This window comes from Chiroxiphia lanceolata, chromosome 14 (assembly GCF_009829145.1).
Source record: "Chiroxiphia lanceolata isolate bChiLan1 chromosome 14, bChiLan1.pri, whole genome shotgun sequence".
In the NCBI taxonomy this organism is placed as follows: domain Eukaryota; kingdom Metazoa; phylum Chordata; class Aves; order Passeriformes; family Pipridae; genus Chiroxiphia; species Chiroxiphia lanceolata.
In genome coordinates, this window is record NC_045650.1 from 18,193,110 (window position 1) to 18,208,940 (window position 15,831).

A 15,831-nucleotide genomic window follows, 5' to 3' on the forward strand; every position below is an offset into this window, starting at 1 on the left:
GCCTAGGGACACTGAGGCACCACCCTCTCTCCCCAGCAAAGATAAGGGTAAGGAGCACTTGAACTAGAAACCAGTAACAAAAACAACTGCACAAACCCACTGACTGTTCAAAAACTAAGGAAAATTACTATTCACTGCACTTTTAAGGAAAAAACAGTAGTGTTACACTTGAAAGTTCTACTCTTTGGGGATTGCCAACAGAAATGCAGAAAGCTTAAAATCAAAACCAAGTCTGACAAAAGAAATGGGGTTACGGGGCTTCCAGATCTGACACCCTTTACACTGCTCATCAGTGCTGGCCCTCTCTGACAGGGAGTGCCTCTCTCCCAGCTCTTACTTTCATTCTCCCACAGCAACAGTCCAGACAATGAGCTGTCAGGAATTGAACAATGTTCCCTGCAGTAATGCAGGCAGCTCATTTTCATCTGTCTGAGTGTGTAAGAATTTAGGTTAGAACCAAGGAGCTGAAACAGGAATTTTAACTGTGCTTTTGCCCCTTTGCTCACATGAGACAAACTTCACAAAACAGAACACAGGAGGATGTACATGATACTCTGGGGGATACTCTGAAATGCAACAGCAAGAACATTTAAAGGATTAGTTCAACAACAGCTATTTTGTTCCAGTCTTAAGAGATTTTTAACAATTAAGTTCAGCATATAAGAACAACAGGCTTGTATATCTCCCAGTTCTCTTCCCAGCATCTTAAACTTCCCTCTGGGGAGGAACCACAGTCCTGTCACTGAAGCAGCAGAAACAGCTGATTTCGCAGAGAACCTCAGTGCTGGGCTCACAACAGCATCACATGAAGAGAGTAGAGATGGACCAAAAACTGCAGGCACTGGCACTTCGTAGCACTCATTTCATTTCTACTCCAAACAGCTCTAGCTTTGGAATTCTTTATTTGGTTTGACAGATGCTGAACAGATCCTGTGTCAAAGTTCTTCCAGGTCTCTTCCTTCCCAAGCTTCCCTCCCACCTCTTACCTGCCTGGGTGGATGGCCAGCAGTCCAGAACATTACTAGATATAAGATCATGGTCAACTGAAGCTACTAAAAGAAGGCAGAAGTTGGCAGCATCAGATATGACTGCAGGGACACACTTTTCCCCTCTAACCCTCCTGTTCCAGGGTCCTGGAATACATGTAAAGCAGTAAGACTTCTGTCAAAATATAGAGAAGGGAGAAACAACACGTTCCCTACGTGTGTGCCCTCCAGAACAGGAGTCTCTTCAGGTGCTGCCCAGCCCCACCACTGCAGCACCTGCAGACACAGCCCTGCTTTGCTCCAAGCTGGGGCAGACAAAGTCCTTATCCTGGAGACGTGCTCTGTGCTGCAGGAGAAGAGGCACAGCCTTCACTGTAAGGCAATGCAGGGCCACCCTTCAGCCTGGAGGAGGTGGTGTAGATTTTTTTACATGTCTCTTTTCTGAAGGGTCTGCATTTCCTCCTCACTCTAAAGCAGCGAGTTCCTCCAGGAGCTGCTCTTTCTCCTGCTGCAGCTCCTGCACCCGCTGTTTGTTCTGCTCCAGTCTGTCCTCCAGCCACTGCAGGAGGGGCCCACTGATGGCAGACATCTGGCTGCAGAGGTTCTTTGTGAACACTGCAAAGAGCAACCACACGTCACGCCAGGGCAGCACACAAGACACTCAGTGTGCTACAAACCACCCCAAAGCCAACAGTGTCACAGACAGCCAAGGAAACCTTCCACCATGCTGGCCCTGCCAACCACACATCCCCTCAGGAATGTCAGAACCAGCAGCCTGATAAACAGGGAAACACTATTTCAGTCTGAGCCAGGGGAGGGATGACAGACCTGCAGCAGAAATCTGGAAACCTGCACACAAGTCATCACTGCTGCTAATTAATCTCTAAATTTAGAGGAATCAAAGAATGCCTCATCTCTTAAACACGTGAGAATGGATAATGGGATAATTATCTTGGAACAGAAGTGGGATGGAGATTCACCCTGTGACACTGGCAAAAACAAAGGTGTCACATCCACACAGCTCAGCCACACAACAATGTAACTCTCAACAAATCCCAAATCCCCCTTGCTGTTCCAACAGAAAAAATAACCTAAACAAACCAAACTCAGAAAACTCAAACAATCCCGAAATCTGTTGTAATTTTAACCAATTCTACAAAGGCTGAAGGACACAACAGCATTCATGGACCCCAGGATTAGGTTATTTTACAGCCTTTGATTTTTTCCTATAAAGTATTTACTTTCAGTTCTGTTCCTTAACTAGATTTTACGTAACAAGATAACTATCTCAGGGAATTCTCTGGGTTATACAGTCTTTGTGATTCAGAGTGTGGCAAGGGAAAAAAAAGCTAGTATTTGTGCTTTTCTAGCTATTTACAGCTGCCTTTTATGGCAAAGGGAGGAGTGTTATACATGTGTAGTCCAAGGCCCCCCAAATTTAGAGCCAAACCAAGCCCTGCTCAAGACTCCACTGTTCTGACTCTGGGAGCAGCACCCTGGATTGTCACATGCAAAAAAGGAATCCTTACCTGAGCCATTATGGATCTTGGTTACAGAGTCCAGATGGGTGAGGCTACAACGAACAGAAAGCAGGTCAAGGACAAGCCAGGGAACTGCACATTAAATCCAGGCTGCAGAACCACTGCCTGCCAGTCACTGCCACACCACAGGTGCCTCCAAGTCTCCTCACCTGCTGCACATTCACAAGGACAACTGACCCGTGATCACAAAATTCCACATTCTGCTGGTAACCCCAGCCTCAGTTATTCAACCAGTTCTACAGAGGCACATGAACTGCTAATCCTTCTCATCTTCTACAGCTTTGCAAAGGTTGTGGTGCAGCAACAGTAGGACACGTCAGCAAAGACAGTCCTGGAGAGGTGCAGAGCCCCACTGCTGTTACCTGTGAATTCTCCTGTAGGCATCTTGCTCTTCTTGGCAAAGGATCTTGGGCAGCTCCACAGCTGATTCCAGACACACTTTCCCAATGGTTTCATGGGGGACAACATGAATAGGAATTTCGATCCTTTCATACCTGAAAGAGATTCAGATACAATTAACTTCAAAGCAGCAGAGAAAAAACAGGACTTCTGCAACCTACCACAGTGTGTCCAACACATGGCAGAGTTGCACATCCACTTTTGGGAACACATGCCTAAGTTGGCAGCCAAAGAGAAGCATTTTATACACTTGTCTTATTTTAATTATAAGATGCTAAAGCAACTGGGTGGCCAGTACTGACAACATGTTGCACAGTGTGTGTGTGGTCAGGCTCGGCCTTTAGAGCTGGAAGTAAAAAACTGGGGCTTTTACACAACAGGTTCCAGCACAAACCCCACCCTGCCTACAGCAACCTACCCCAAATCCTGAGATAATAAATTATCTAGGGTAAGTTAATCTTTACATTCTCTTCCATCAGCCTGCATGAGAAGTCAGGAGACCTCGTGCAGGCATCTCTGAACAGTATTTGCTCCTTGTGACAGGCCCAGAAGCCACTTATTTGAGACAACCCAGAAAGGAGAGACAAGGTGAAATACAACCTAAAACTGAGAGCCAAAATTAAATACAACCAGATACTGGACAGAAAATTCTTCTGCTGTACTCACTCTGAGCTCTTCTGGGCCTGAATAGACTGGAAACAGGTATAGAGAATCCTGCCTGTCTGAGAGAGACAGCAGAAAGTCAGATTTCAAGTGCAAAAACCCATCTAAACCCACACATTCCTTTAGGAAGCAGAATATGCTTTCAAACAGAATTCCAACAGGTTGAAAAGGCACAGACCTTTTGCTGTGACTGGAATGCTGGAGCTGCTTAAAGCAGACACTGACAAACCCTCTAATGATAAAAAAATCTGAAGCAACAGCTGCCCACTGGTCCATCTTAGTGTACACACAGTGCAGCAGCTGCTGCAGCCCCAAGCCCCCCTGGGCAGGCTGTGGGGCAGCACAGAGGATTAAACACTTGTTCATTTGTCACTGTCACAATCCAAACACCACCATTCCAGCTGGGTTTTTCACGTGCCCCCAGCAGAGCTCTTTCCTTCTTGCAGGTGCACCCAGGGACTTCAGCTCTGCCCCAATGCTCCTCACGAGCACTTGGAGGGTTTGATGCCATTTTTAAGTTTCCTACCTTGGTGTTCTTGTCCTCGATGAAGCAGGAGAAGATCAGCCCTACAAAGCCTTGGTCCATCATCTGATACATGGCCTGTGTACGGACATCTGCAGGCACAGGAATGAGAGAATGAGAACAGCACTGGTCACCTGGAGCAGTGGGAAAAGCTTTGCCACCTTTTGAAGGGTGATCGGGAATTTGGTAACAAGTGTCACAAGCTTTAAGTCCTTATTCTGAGTGACTAAATTAAAAAAAAAAAAATTGATCCAATTTAAAATGTAATTAAATAGCAAATCTTAAATACACCAGGTGAGTTCACAAAACCAGAAATGATCTCAGGATCAGCCTGGTGCCACAGGTCTCCAGGAAGTCCACCACAGACAAGATACTCGTGCACTTCTTTCACAGAACTTTTCAGTGTTGCATTAACACACCCAGATGTCAAAAATCACCACAGCAGGCCCAGAACTCCCACAGGGGTTTTTTTGCTGTTCCCCACACCCTGGGTCTGGTTTTTCTATCTGGAAGAACAGTAGCACCAGCAGTAGCTGATCTGAGTCATGTTTGAGTCCCTGGGGCACACACAGTTATGGGGCTGCACTGGCAGAGGCCCCTGGAGCCCACCCAGACAGTCTGGTCCTACCAGGGGACGTCTGAGACACAGAGTCCTGAACTGCTGGAATGTGTAGCTCTGGAACTCGTGAGTCCCACAGTCAGCCAGCTGGGATTTCCACCCACACCCCAGCTCAGGGTTCACCCAGAACCCGGCTCAGGGTTCACCCAGACCCCAGCTCAGGGCTCACCCACACCCAGACCCCAGCTCTCTTACCCACATGTGAGGGCCAGACAGTGATGTGGGGGTGGGAGTGGTACCAGCCCACCACCCTCATGGGACGTCCTGTCATCTCAGCCAACCTGTGTGGGAGTCAAGGAGCTTTTGGAACCAGCAGAGCAAAGGGAAAGAGTTTTTTGTACCAGGAAAAACAGCAGAGTTTTTTAAAATAGCTTCTCATCAGCCAACAGAATTACAGGTCCCTTTGGAGGGGTGAGAAGACACGTGGCAGGGAGCTGATGGAGCCTCTTCCCCAGCACCCTCAGGAGTCACTGCTGAAGAAGCAAATTGGATTTTGCTTGCACGTGGCACTAAAGAATATTTCAGCAGCTGAGCAAGCCAGAATTCCCGAGTGTGTGCAGAGAAAAGGCTCCCCAGTGTCCCACCTGGAGACCTGCTGACCTTTCATCTCCCACTACACCTCCCTGCTGGAGTGCCACCCTCCCCAACAAACACACTGCAGAGTTACTTGTCACCAAACAAACAGAAACGACAAAAATTTTGTAACGCAGCTCCACTGCAAGTGCTGGAACCAACTCCAGGGAAAGGCAAGTGCCAGCACGACCCTCCCAGCCCAGCAGCTGCAGGAGGAGCAGCTGAGAGCTTCAAGCCAAGCAAAGCAGGTGTGAACCGAAGCCCATCAGCAGAGGTGTGAGGGGAAGCACTAAAGGATATCTCTGCTTCGGTGGAGGCAGCTGAGAGCTGCTCCGGGGAGATCTCCACGCGGTCCTTCCTCTTGTCGGAGCGGCGCAGGATGATCACAGAGTGGATGTGGACGATCCTGCTGGTGTCCACCTGCCCACAGAGGGAGAGCAGTCACTGCCCTGGCAGGGAGACACCCACCCGCGGGGCAGGGCCGGTTCTTACACGGGCACACGGAGAGGGGAAGCTCTCCCGGCTCTGACTGTCACACTGAGAGCCGGGAAATAAACTCTCCAACCAGTTCGTCGGGTTAGAAAGCCGACATTCCTTTACTCAGCGCTCTGGGAGCGCGGGGATAACTCCACGGAAACGCACACCCAGCAACTAAACAGAGCAGGGTATAGCCACGAAACTAATGCATATTCATAACACTAATACATATTCATCAGATTTCTGATGCATATTCATCACGCCTCCCGAATACATGCATACATGCCGACTATTTCACTGGAGTAATTTAAATAGGACTTGGGGTCTTTTGAGGTCATATGGGAACATCCTGTTCCCCAAATTTCCCTTTTATGGTTCTGGATCTTCTAACGAATATTCTCCCTTTGAGAGTATCTCACACATGCGGTCAGGTCATGATGCACCTCTTTTACCGTTCTTTGTTCTCAAAACTAAGACATCTCCTAGCATCTATTAATTACTGATACGGGTAAACAAGGCAACAGTCACAGATGTAGGGGGTTAACGCAAAGGTGTTTGTCCTAAGCACTACACGATAACCACGGCAAACACTATGGTGCTAAAGAGCCGCAAACCCGCCGGGCAGCGCCTCCTCCCGCCGCGCCCTTCCACCCAGGGCGGTACCTCTCCGATGCAGAGCCCCATGACCTCCTCCTTCTCGGTGCTGAGCGCGTGGTTCAGGCACACCAGGAACGCGTCCGCCTCCAGGTGCACGGCCTGCACCGCCATCTTGCCTTCCCCTCACCACCCCCGGCCCCGCCCCCAGCGCAGCCGGGCCAATCGCAGCGCCGCCCGCGGGCGCGCCCGGCCAATCGGCGCGGTCCCCGCTGAGGCGGTGCGGCGCGGCGGAAGGGCCGTGCCGCCCACGGGAGCGGCGCCGCCGTGGTTCCGCCGCCGCCCGCGCGGCTCCCAGTGCCCACGGCGGGGCCCGGGGGCGGGCGGGGCCCAGGGGCGGGCGGCGAGGCCAGACCGGGGCGGGGCCTGGCCCGACCCGGCCCGGCTCAACGCGGCTGGGCTCGGCGCGGGGTCCGCCCCCCCGGGGCGTGCGGGGAGGCGGCGGGGTGTCGGGGCGGGGGAAGGCTTAGCGCGGCGCACGCGGCGGCGGCGGTCACGGCGCGGGTGCAGGTAGGTCATGGCGGGCCCGGCCCGGCGCCCGCCGCACACTCACCCGGGGCCGCCGCACAGCCCCGCCGGCACGGCCCGGCGCGGGCAGGGGCGCGAGGGCTCTGCCGATGTGTTGCGCCACCACCCCACGCCCCTCCGGCCCTCCTTGTCCGCACCGCCCCCGCGCCCGCTCCCCGGCCCGGCCCCTGCGCCTCTCACCCTCCCCGTGCCTCTCCCTGGCTCCCCCCGCATTATGTCATCCTCTTTTTGTTTCCCTGTCTCTTCAGATCCCACCAAAGCTCGACCTGCCCTCGCCGCGCGGCTGGACAGCCCGGCTGGTCGGTGAGCATCCGTACCCTCAGTAGGTCGGGTGGAGCGCAGTGGGGGCAGAGGGGCTCGCCCCGGGCAGAGTAGAGTGCAGACCCCCAGCAAGAAGCTTTAGAGAGTGCCCACATCAGCAATCAGCTCACCAGATGCCTGACTTGTTGCCAGAGCCGGGCTGGGTGTTTCAGGAGAGCCCAGCACCCTTGGAGCTCCCCGGGGGAGCTGTCACACCCCACCAGAAGGCAGGGCTGGGCAGCCTTGCTCTGGGAGCTGTAACTGTGTCAGCAGCACCTCTCCTTGCTGCCCAAATGGCAGCTGAACCCTTCTAACAGTCTGAACCAGTTGCCTTTTGAAACAGAAGGTGATAAAGGGTGCAGTTTGTTCAGCACACTGAGCTCCAGCTCTAGGGTGGCCCAAGCAGCATCTGGAGCAATTTCTTTCACTGTTTTCATAAAAATTTTAATGTACCCGATTTAAAAGCAAATAAATGGTCTTCATGAAATGGTCTTCACCACAAGCTGCAGTCCTCCTTCTGGCCATTTTCACATTTATCCATATATTGCGTGGCTCAGAAATCCACCCAGATCCTAGAAAAGCATTAATCTTCTAAGACTGATGCTAAGATGGACAGAATACCTGCCAGCATTATTCCTCTCTGCAGGGATCAGGCTTTGAACCTGCCCAAAACAACCCTTTAGACAGCTCAGCCTTCTACAGTTATGTTGATGGGAACATTAAAATCTCTGTCAAAGGATGATGCTGCAGTCCTGCAGATTTCAGCTGATTGGGTTTGTGTTGTGTGTTGGGTTTTTAACAGATTATGAAGCAAGAAACCCGAGTTTAAAACTTGTTTAAAAGATAAGTAAGCTCACTTCTCCTTCCACCCATGTCTTCCTTCAGGCTTTGTTGCTGCTTTCTGATAAAAGCTGCAGAAAGAGGAGTTGTGTGTGTGTCCAGGTGCAGTGTCTAAGTGTGTGCTCATGGCATCTCCTGTTTCTGTGGTGTGTTTGGGTGCTGCAGACAGGCCTGTCCCACCTCGAACCCCAACTGACGGTTCTGCCTGACCCCAAGATTTTCTCTGTGGCACTAAGTGGGCCAGACTGGGCCTTTGACCTTTGAACTCAGAGCTGTGGAGTTCTGGGGAAAACTGGGACAAACCAGGTGGGGCAAAGGGCGAACCACAAATTAACTTCTGCCCATTCTGCACAGTGTCCTCTGCACGAGAGCTCGTTCTGTCCGTCCTGGGTCTGTCACCGCTGCCATCCTCATACACAGTGAACACAAACATGCCTGTTGTGCTTTAGCCCCCCTGCCCGTAGTTCAGCCAGGCTGAACCAGGTCAGTATTTGGATAGGAGACCTTCCAGGAGAGTTTACTTGCAGTAGGAAGGACAGTTCACTTACTGAGTCATGTTTTTCTGTTACCGGAGTCTTGAGCCTTCTGGTCCTGGGGATGATGAGCTGTCGAAATTCCAGCAATAAAAGCAAGTTCTTGAGCATTTTTGGTCATGATGGAACTTTTGGCAGCTTGCTGCAGAGTAGGAGAGTATCCTGGCCAAATTCCACCCGGGGTGATTACATTCAGCTGACTGAAAATGAGCAGTGGCAGTTGCTGTGTTTCACTGTTGGGCAGAGTGATTTCCACACAGGGGTTTAAATTTGTAAAGTGACTTCAGCTAAAGCAGAAAGGAAAAGACTTAAAGAAGTGTCCCTTTAACCCTCAGAGCTGATTCCTGAAGGCCTTGTGAGGCTTCTCATCCTGCTGTCACATTTCTTTAAATGCCAGTGGTCCAGCTGCTGGGGCATTGCTTGGAATGGCTGCCCCACGTCACAGGATGGTCTTCAGAACAGTGGTGCTTTGTAGAGTGCACATTCACATCCCCACACATCAAGCAAGGAAACAAAACAGAATGGGAGAAAAAAGAAACCATAAAAGAACATTCAAAGTTTTCTTTGTTAGGAATGAAAATACTGTGACAGTGCTGTTCAGGCTGATCCGTGGTTGGTGTTTTGTTCTCAAGAAAGCTGAGTGCTCCTTTGATTCTAAAAAATAGAGAAACTGATGTGAGATATGGAAAGCAACATGGACTTGTATTTCCTGTTATATATGTAACCCAATGTATAACAATTTTTTTTTCTCTCCCTGACTTTCCCTCCTTTATTTTGTACCCAGATTTTCTTGCTCCTGTCTGAAATATGCCTTATAACCTTACAAGTTTTCAGAAGACCACTGTGTTTCACGGGGATAAGGAATATTGCATCTGCTTCATAGCAGGAGGATGTTGTATGTGTTACAGCTTAACTTTGTTCTACTTTAAACCTAGATAAAGGATGAAGACTGTACCATTTTGATTACCTCCTCTAGGGCTCAAAGAGAACCATTTCCCTGCCTCCCTTTGCTAATGGCTCAGCTTGACCTCACTGGACACAGATAAACGTGCTGCTAAACAAAAATCCAGTAGCAGGAACCACCTCAATGCCCAAAGCTCCTCTGCCCCTGCTGGTGTTGGAGGCTCTCTGTGACCAGCTAAAAGCCGAATGACAAGAGTCTCCAGAGCTGCTCCTGTGAAGTTTGTGTGTGACTGGACAGTGCTGCCACCCCTGTGAGAGATGAGACCAAGACCCTGCACAGTGATGGCTCTGCGAGCTCCAGCTGCGAGAGTCGTGCACACCGAGCTCCATGCTTTGTCTCCAGAGTGATCTTCGTCCTTAAGCTCATCCCACCTCTTGTCACAAGATTTGCTTTTGGAATTTAGACCACCACTATTTCGCCCCCCCCCCCCGCCCCGTTTTGCACAAAGACTGTTAATAGGACTGTTAGTAGAATGAGCAAAGCCAGTATTCACAGGGTCTAACTCCGTACCAATAGCACCTTCTGCCCCAGAATGCCTTACAAATGCCACACAGCACCCGTGCCCCGGTGTCCAACTTGGCCTGACATTTCTCTTGGCTTAGGCACCACCTCAGCCTCCCCAGCTGACTTTTAGGGACGTTTCAGGCCGTAGCATCTCCTCCAGCGAGCCGGGCACCAGCTGCGTGTCAGGTCCGGGAGCTCTCCCCGTGGATGTGCTCGGAGCTGACGAGGCCATGCGCGCATCCCGCGGGCTGGGGCCGTCCCGCTGAGCTCCTGCAGTGCCCGAGGGATGGCAGAAGGGGGGGAGGCCGGCGCTCCTCCCGTCCGGCTCTGGGTGCGGCGCGTGGGGGTTTACTGCGATGAGCACCGCAAAACCTGGCTCGTGGCTGCGGAAGAGGCAAGTGTGTGCTTTGAGCTTCCCGGTGGTCGTGGCATTGCTGTCTCAGGTGCCTCTGCTGCGCTGCCGGTAACTGATTGTTGCTCTGTTTGTTGCTTTCCCCAGGAGGAAGGTATGCTGAGGGCTCGGATCCAAAGAGTTCAGGTTCCCTGGGTGAGGCGCTGCGACCCAGCCAGCTCCCCCCATCCCGGCTGCCTCACATGTGGCAGCTGTCCCAGGGTGAGCAGTACAGGGATAGTAACTCTCGCGTTTGGGAGATAGAGCACCATCTCATGGTAAGGATGGTGGCAACAATAGACCATAGTCATGCCTGTTTGTGAAGTCGTTTGAGATCCCTGAGGGACGGCAAAGGACTGTTGTTTTGTTGAAGTCCATTAGCTCAAGCACAGTTACTGTAGACGTATTGAACTTTTCCTCACTTACAGCTTGGTGGTGTTGAAGAACTGCTGCTTAAACTCGTGCCTGGGGATTAATCTGGTATGTGCAGACATTACCCCTGCTTTGTACTGTGCACTGTTTACTCCCGGTCTTTCTTTAATATGAATTTTTGTCTTTCAGGAGCAGTGGCTCTAGGAAGATGCCATTGTCTGTTTTGTACAATAAAAGATTCTCTCTCCACTGAAATGCAGCCACCTCTGAGGTGGAAGCAATTAAACAACACACAGCAACATCACACAAGAGTTTAGGACAGGCAGTGAAGAGGAGTATTGTGGCCAAGTGAAACGTCAGGGGGAGTTCTAGGTAGGCAGAATGTCATTGCCCCAAGTGGAGTTTGGCCAGGATGCTGGAAATAATGCCCCAGTGATACTGAAAAGTGCTGTGGGCTGGTGACCTGTCAGAAATTGGAAAGGTAGCAGCTCCCTGGCTCTGAGCAGAGGCTGAACTGTGGCTCAGAGGGAGCTGAACTCCCATCACCACTTCCAGTGAGAGTGGTGCTTTCCTGTTGAGGTCTCCCATTCAACTGCTCGTACCACCAGCTTTTGCTTGGTTTTGTTTCTGTCACAGAAAATCACAGTTACAGGTGTCACAGCTACAGAAAGTCAAATTGAGTGTCTGTAATCCTGCTTTCTAGGGATTTGAACAAGGTAGAGCTGCCCTCCAATATGGTGATGGGATTTTTTGGACAGAGGGAGGGAATTTCCTGGAACAAACCAAAAAAAGCCCTCCTTGTTGGCTTTATGGGGCATATACATCTAAGTTTTGTTGGTTGGCTGTTTTTTTTAAATGCTTTCTCCAGCTGTTGTTCCATGACTAACACCGAATCCTTGGTTGTGTAGAGCTCACAGAGAAGGCCTTCCCTTAAATATGTGGTTTAGTATAAGGTCTAGGGAAACAGAACTGTTAAAAACCAGTCAGCCATGTTATTTGAATCTTTGCTGGAATCTTGGTGCATCCAAGTGGAAAAAGATACATTGTGACCAGAGAAAAGAAAAAGGCCTTTAAATGTAGCAACATAAAACTTCCCATATTCATCGTCCACATTATCATCTTTTAGCCTGACACAGAGAGTTCTTGTGTATGTTGGCTGTCATCTGCAAGCAGCAATAGATGTTTTCTGAATGGTGACCGTGGGGGAAATCGGGACCTCTTGAAAGCTTTGGCTTTAGGACACTGTCTTCCCCCCACCCCCTGAAAAGCACCTTGTTTCTACAGTAACATTTTCCTATCATTTTAGTTCTCTGAACATGTCCAAGAAGGATCCGTGCCAGAAACAAGCCTGTGAAATACAGAAATGCTTGCAAGGTACCAAGTGTCTTTTTGTCTTTGGTGTCCTGATTCTTGGTGGAACTTAATTCTTTTAACTTAACCTTGTTGTCCTTTCACCCTGAGAAGGAAGGGAAGCACATTAGGATCACCCAATTGCAAAGCAAACAAAATTATAATGTCTGATTTTAACAGAATTGCCTTAATTGTAACTAATGAGACCCCATTAGTACAAAACAGATAATTAGTAATAAGGTGCTCAGAGTGTTTTCCATGCTGGTGGTGAGACCCCAGGTGTAGTCCTGGGACTCAGCTCTGGGCAGGGGAGTTATAATAAAGCTCTTGTAAGAGTGGTTAGTGAGGTAGCAGTTAGATTGTGTGAGAAGACTGCAGAGCTGCTCCAGGGGCATTTTAAGAGCAGGTCAGACAGATACCTGTCAGGAATGGGTTGGGTGTGTGTGATCTGTCACCAAGGGATGAGATGGTCTCCCTCTGGAGACCCTTAACAGCTGGTTTTTATTAGCTGAATGGTTGCAGGGGTGAGGGACGTTCTGTGACGATCTGTTTGGGGATCTGGAGTTGGGGAGAATGGGTTTTACTTGCGGAGGACAATATTTTAATAAAATGTTGGTTGCTTCTTGGAAAAGGGTTTGCCTTTTGGAATGAATAAGAGAATGAATAAGAGAAAACATTCCTCTGTGCCAAGGCAGCTGAGCCATATGGGAAAGAGTTCTTCCTAACTCACCTGGTGGAGCTCTCAGCACATTATGCTACTGTTGCTTCTTTTAGTCTTTTAAAAGTCAGTGGTGGGGGTGGGGGTGAGGCAGCTATGTAGTGGTTGTGGAGCTCATCCAGGGCAGCGTGGGTGGCTCTGCACGCCCTGTGTTCCCAGGCAGACAGGCAGGTGGTTATTAACTCAAGCCAGACTCAGCCTGCTCACATCCCTGCAGGGCTTCTCTCCGAGAGCCTTTGGCCAGAGCTTTAGAGAGCTCAACCTAAAGGGAGATTTTTGTAGAGCAGAGAAAATGATGAAAAGCAGTTCTTGCTTGTCAGAGAAACCTGCTGCCCAGCAGCTGAGGAGCTGGGCTGGGTGTGTGCCCTCGGGGAACAAAGCCTGTTCCTCTCTGCAGACTCAGTGTCTCCTTCATCTCTTCCAGCGAACAACTACCTGGAGTCCAAGTGTGAAACTGTGCTTCAGGAAATGCGGAAGTGCTGCGCCCGGTACACCCAGGGCAGATCCGTCTGTTGTTCAGGGTTTGAGAGAGAAGAAAGGGAGAGACAGAAGTTTAAGGTGACTTCAGAAGGAATTCCCCCACCACCTCAGTAACACAATGCAGCTCCAGCGGGTGCTGGAGCGTGGACTCACCTGCAGAGCTCGTGTGTGTTTTTTCAAGCCTTCTTTAGACTTTCAGGAGAGCCAGACTGCTCCTAGAACACACCGTTCGGCACACCAAAAAGTATAACAGTACCAACAGATGGCCTGGTTAACAAACTGTACCTTCTATACGAAAACATCATCTATGTTGCCTCTGCATCACACCTGTGAAAAGTCAACTCAGTGTTTTTAGAATGCTTACCTTACTCTGATCCATCCTTGCTCTTAAAATGGAGAATTGGAACCAAGTTATTCTGGCTCCTGGAGCGAGAGGTACAGGAAATGAGCTCAGAAGAGTGAGTTTAAACGTGACACATGAAACAAGCCCATCTTCACACAACAAAGGTATTGCTGCCATCATGCAGTAGTTCCAGACAACGTTTGCCTGTCCAGTGGTTTAAGCTCAAGAGTGGGAATCAGGTCTGATGATTGTTCCTAAGTCTTGCATAGATCATGAGTGACTACAAGTCACTTTGCCTAAGTGCCTCCCTTTGCCACTGGGCAGACTTGTTTATTTTATATTTGAATTGCCTACACGCTGCTATTTGCATGACAAAGATGTTACAGGAACATTATTTCAGGGATTGCTACAGGGATAGGATATTTTTTAAAAAAAGCAATATTCATTTGAAAGATCTGACTGTTGATACAAAATTTATAAATTATGTCTAATTGAACACCTTTTAAGCAATATGTTATGAACCCAGTCTAGTTCAACCTGCTGAAACCCAAAGGCCTGTCACAGAGCCCTGGGCTAGATCCAAGAACTGACTTAGGTGCTGCTTACTGAACAAGCAGTTGTAGGCACTGGTTTTCCACACAGCATTCCAGACTCACCCACAATCCGGCTGTGTCTGGACCCCAGGAGAGATGGCTTTTCCAGAAGCTCTCGCCCACGCAGCAGAATTTCCTGTGACCTGTAGGAAGAGCTCAGTAGACAGGTTCCTGCACCGCCCTTCAGAGCTGTCTCGCTGTCCCCTGTAGCAGGAGTCCAGGCACCTCAATATCAGGCTCCACACCCACTAGGCCCTAACTCTGTCACTAGATCTAGCCATCAAGGACTTTGCTGTGAGCAAGTACAACTTACTTATGAAATACAGCTTCTATAAACAGACCACTGAGGTCTAGGCACAATAGTTGTGTGTTGAAGCCTAGAAGAGCAAACCATCTGTATTCACTGACTCTGAAATACCATGGTACAAAATAAACGACTGGAACAAATTGTGGTCTCGGCGTGGTTGGTTTGTTGGGCAGTGTGGCTGCCAGAGCCACATTGTGATATCATCATGTTTAAATAGAAGCTGCTTGATGTTTTTATAACTGGGGCTGAAGATCAGAATAATTTAGGGTTAGTCTTCCCTTCTCACTGCCCTCCCCCCCAAAAAATAATCCCTTAAGAGCGAACAGGGGGGAACCCTTGAAAAGTAGGGGAAAATTACAACAATGTTGTGAAGCAGCTCAAATGCTGACAAGTAGCTAATTTTTTTCATTTTGCCCTACCTGAGCAGGAACAGTGAAAAGAAAGTCACTAAGAAATATATTTAGGCTTCTGTTGCACCCATGAAGAAGAAAAAGCCTTGTCTCCATGCCCATTTCTAGTTGGGTGGAATAAACTTGCTCAGCAGAGGCTCTGAACCCAGGCTGGCAACAGAATCACCTCCTGCCCTAGAAGCATCCCACTTCTTGGGAATATAGGTGATTGCTGCCAGGTTGATCAAGGAGAGGAATTTATTAAGGCAGCCCATGGTTACCCACATAGAAGAAGGAAGGCTGGTGGCCTCATTTATGTTGGAAAAGACCTTTAAGATTGAGTCCAACCCTTCCCCCAGCACTGCCAAGCCCATCACTAAACCATGTCCCTGAGCACCACATGGGCACACCTCTTAAATCCCTCCAGAGATGGTGACTCCACCCTGCTCTGTTGTGCAGCCTGTGCCAGGGCTGGACAACCCTTCCAGTGAAGAAATTTTCCCTAATATCCAATCTAAACCTCTCCTGGCACAACTTGAGGGCCTTCTCTCTTGTCCTGTCACTTGTTACCTGGGAGACTGAGCCCCACCTGGCTCGACCGTCCTGTGGCCACAATATTTCTGGCACAAGCCAGGATGCTGTTGGCCACCTTGGCCACCTGGGCACATCCCAGACTCCTGCTACTGGACTGGCTGTAGCTGCTGCCCTGAGTCAAGCACAACACACAGAGTGAGACAAAAACATGCTGGCTCCCAATAATCCAACAGACCTCGCACACAGAAAC

At 49.7% G+C, this 15,831-nt stretch overlaps 3 protein-coding genes across 12 annotated transcripts; 2 read left to right on the forward strand and 1 right to left on the reverse strand.

Annotated features, from left to right (window-relative positions):
• Nucleotides 1-572: 572 nt before the first annotated feature.
• BRCC3 (BRCA1/BRCA2-containing complex subunit 3) lies at nucleotides 573-6,578 on the reverse strand. The gene is made up of 8 exons (XM_032702002.1): nucleotides 6,445-6,578; nucleotides 5,605-5,724; nucleotides 4,927-5,014; nucleotides 4,116-4,204; nucleotides 3,593-3,648; nucleotides 2,890-3,021; nucleotides 2,516-2,559; nucleotides 573-1,601 (listed from the first exon to the last, which is right to left on the reverse strand). The coding sequence occupies exons 1-8, from the start codon at nucleotides 6,547-6,549 to the stop codon at nucleotides 1,450-1,452; spliced, it is 786 nt and encodes a 261-aa protein (XP_032557893.1). The 5' UTR covers nucleotides 6,550-6,578; the 3' UTR covers nucleotides 573-1,449.
• A 320-nt stretch (nucleotides 6,579-6,898) lies between these two features.
• CMC4 (C-X9-C motif containing 4) lies at nucleotides 6,899-14,798 on the forward strand. Of its 10 annotated transcripts, XM_032702108.1 has the most exons (5): nucleotides 10,440-10,498; nucleotides 10,604-10,610; nucleotides 10,924-10,975; nucleotides 12,174-12,241; nucleotides 13,360-14,798. In XM_032702108.1, the coding sequence occupies exons 4-5, from the start codon at nucleotides 12,184-12,186 to the stop codon at nucleotides 13,527-13,529; spliced, it is 228 nt and encodes a 75-aa protein (XP_032557999.1). In that variant the 5' UTR covers nucleotides 10,440-10,498; nucleotides 10,604-10,610; nucleotides 10,924-10,975; nucleotides 12,174-12,183; the 3' UTR covers nucleotides 13,530-14,798. The 10 variants fall into 10 exon arrangements, with proteins under 10 accessions (XP_032557997.1, XP_032558003.1, XP_032558002.1 ...); XM_032702106.1 differs by lacking the exons at nucleotides 10,440-10,498; nucleotides 10,604-10,610; nucleotides 10,924-10,975 and adding exons at nucleotides 6,899-6,945; nucleotides 7,212-7,266; XM_032702110.1 differs by lacking the exons at nucleotides 10,440-10,498; nucleotides 10,604-10,610 and adding an exon at nucleotides 7,249-7,266.
• MTCP1 (mature T cell proliferation 1) lies at nucleotides 10,360-11,172 on the forward strand. Its single transcript, XM_032702102.1, is given in 5 exon segments — nucleotides 10,360-10,498; nucleotides 10,604-10,646; nucleotides 10,649-10,773; nucleotides 10,924-10,975; nucleotides 11,057-11,172. Coding segments are annotated over 4 exon segments (324 nt in total). The 5' UTR covers nucleotides 10,360-10,390; the 3' UTR covers nucleotides 10,972-10,975; nucleotides 11,057-11,172.
• Nucleotides 14,799-15,831: the final 1,033 nt, after the last annotated feature.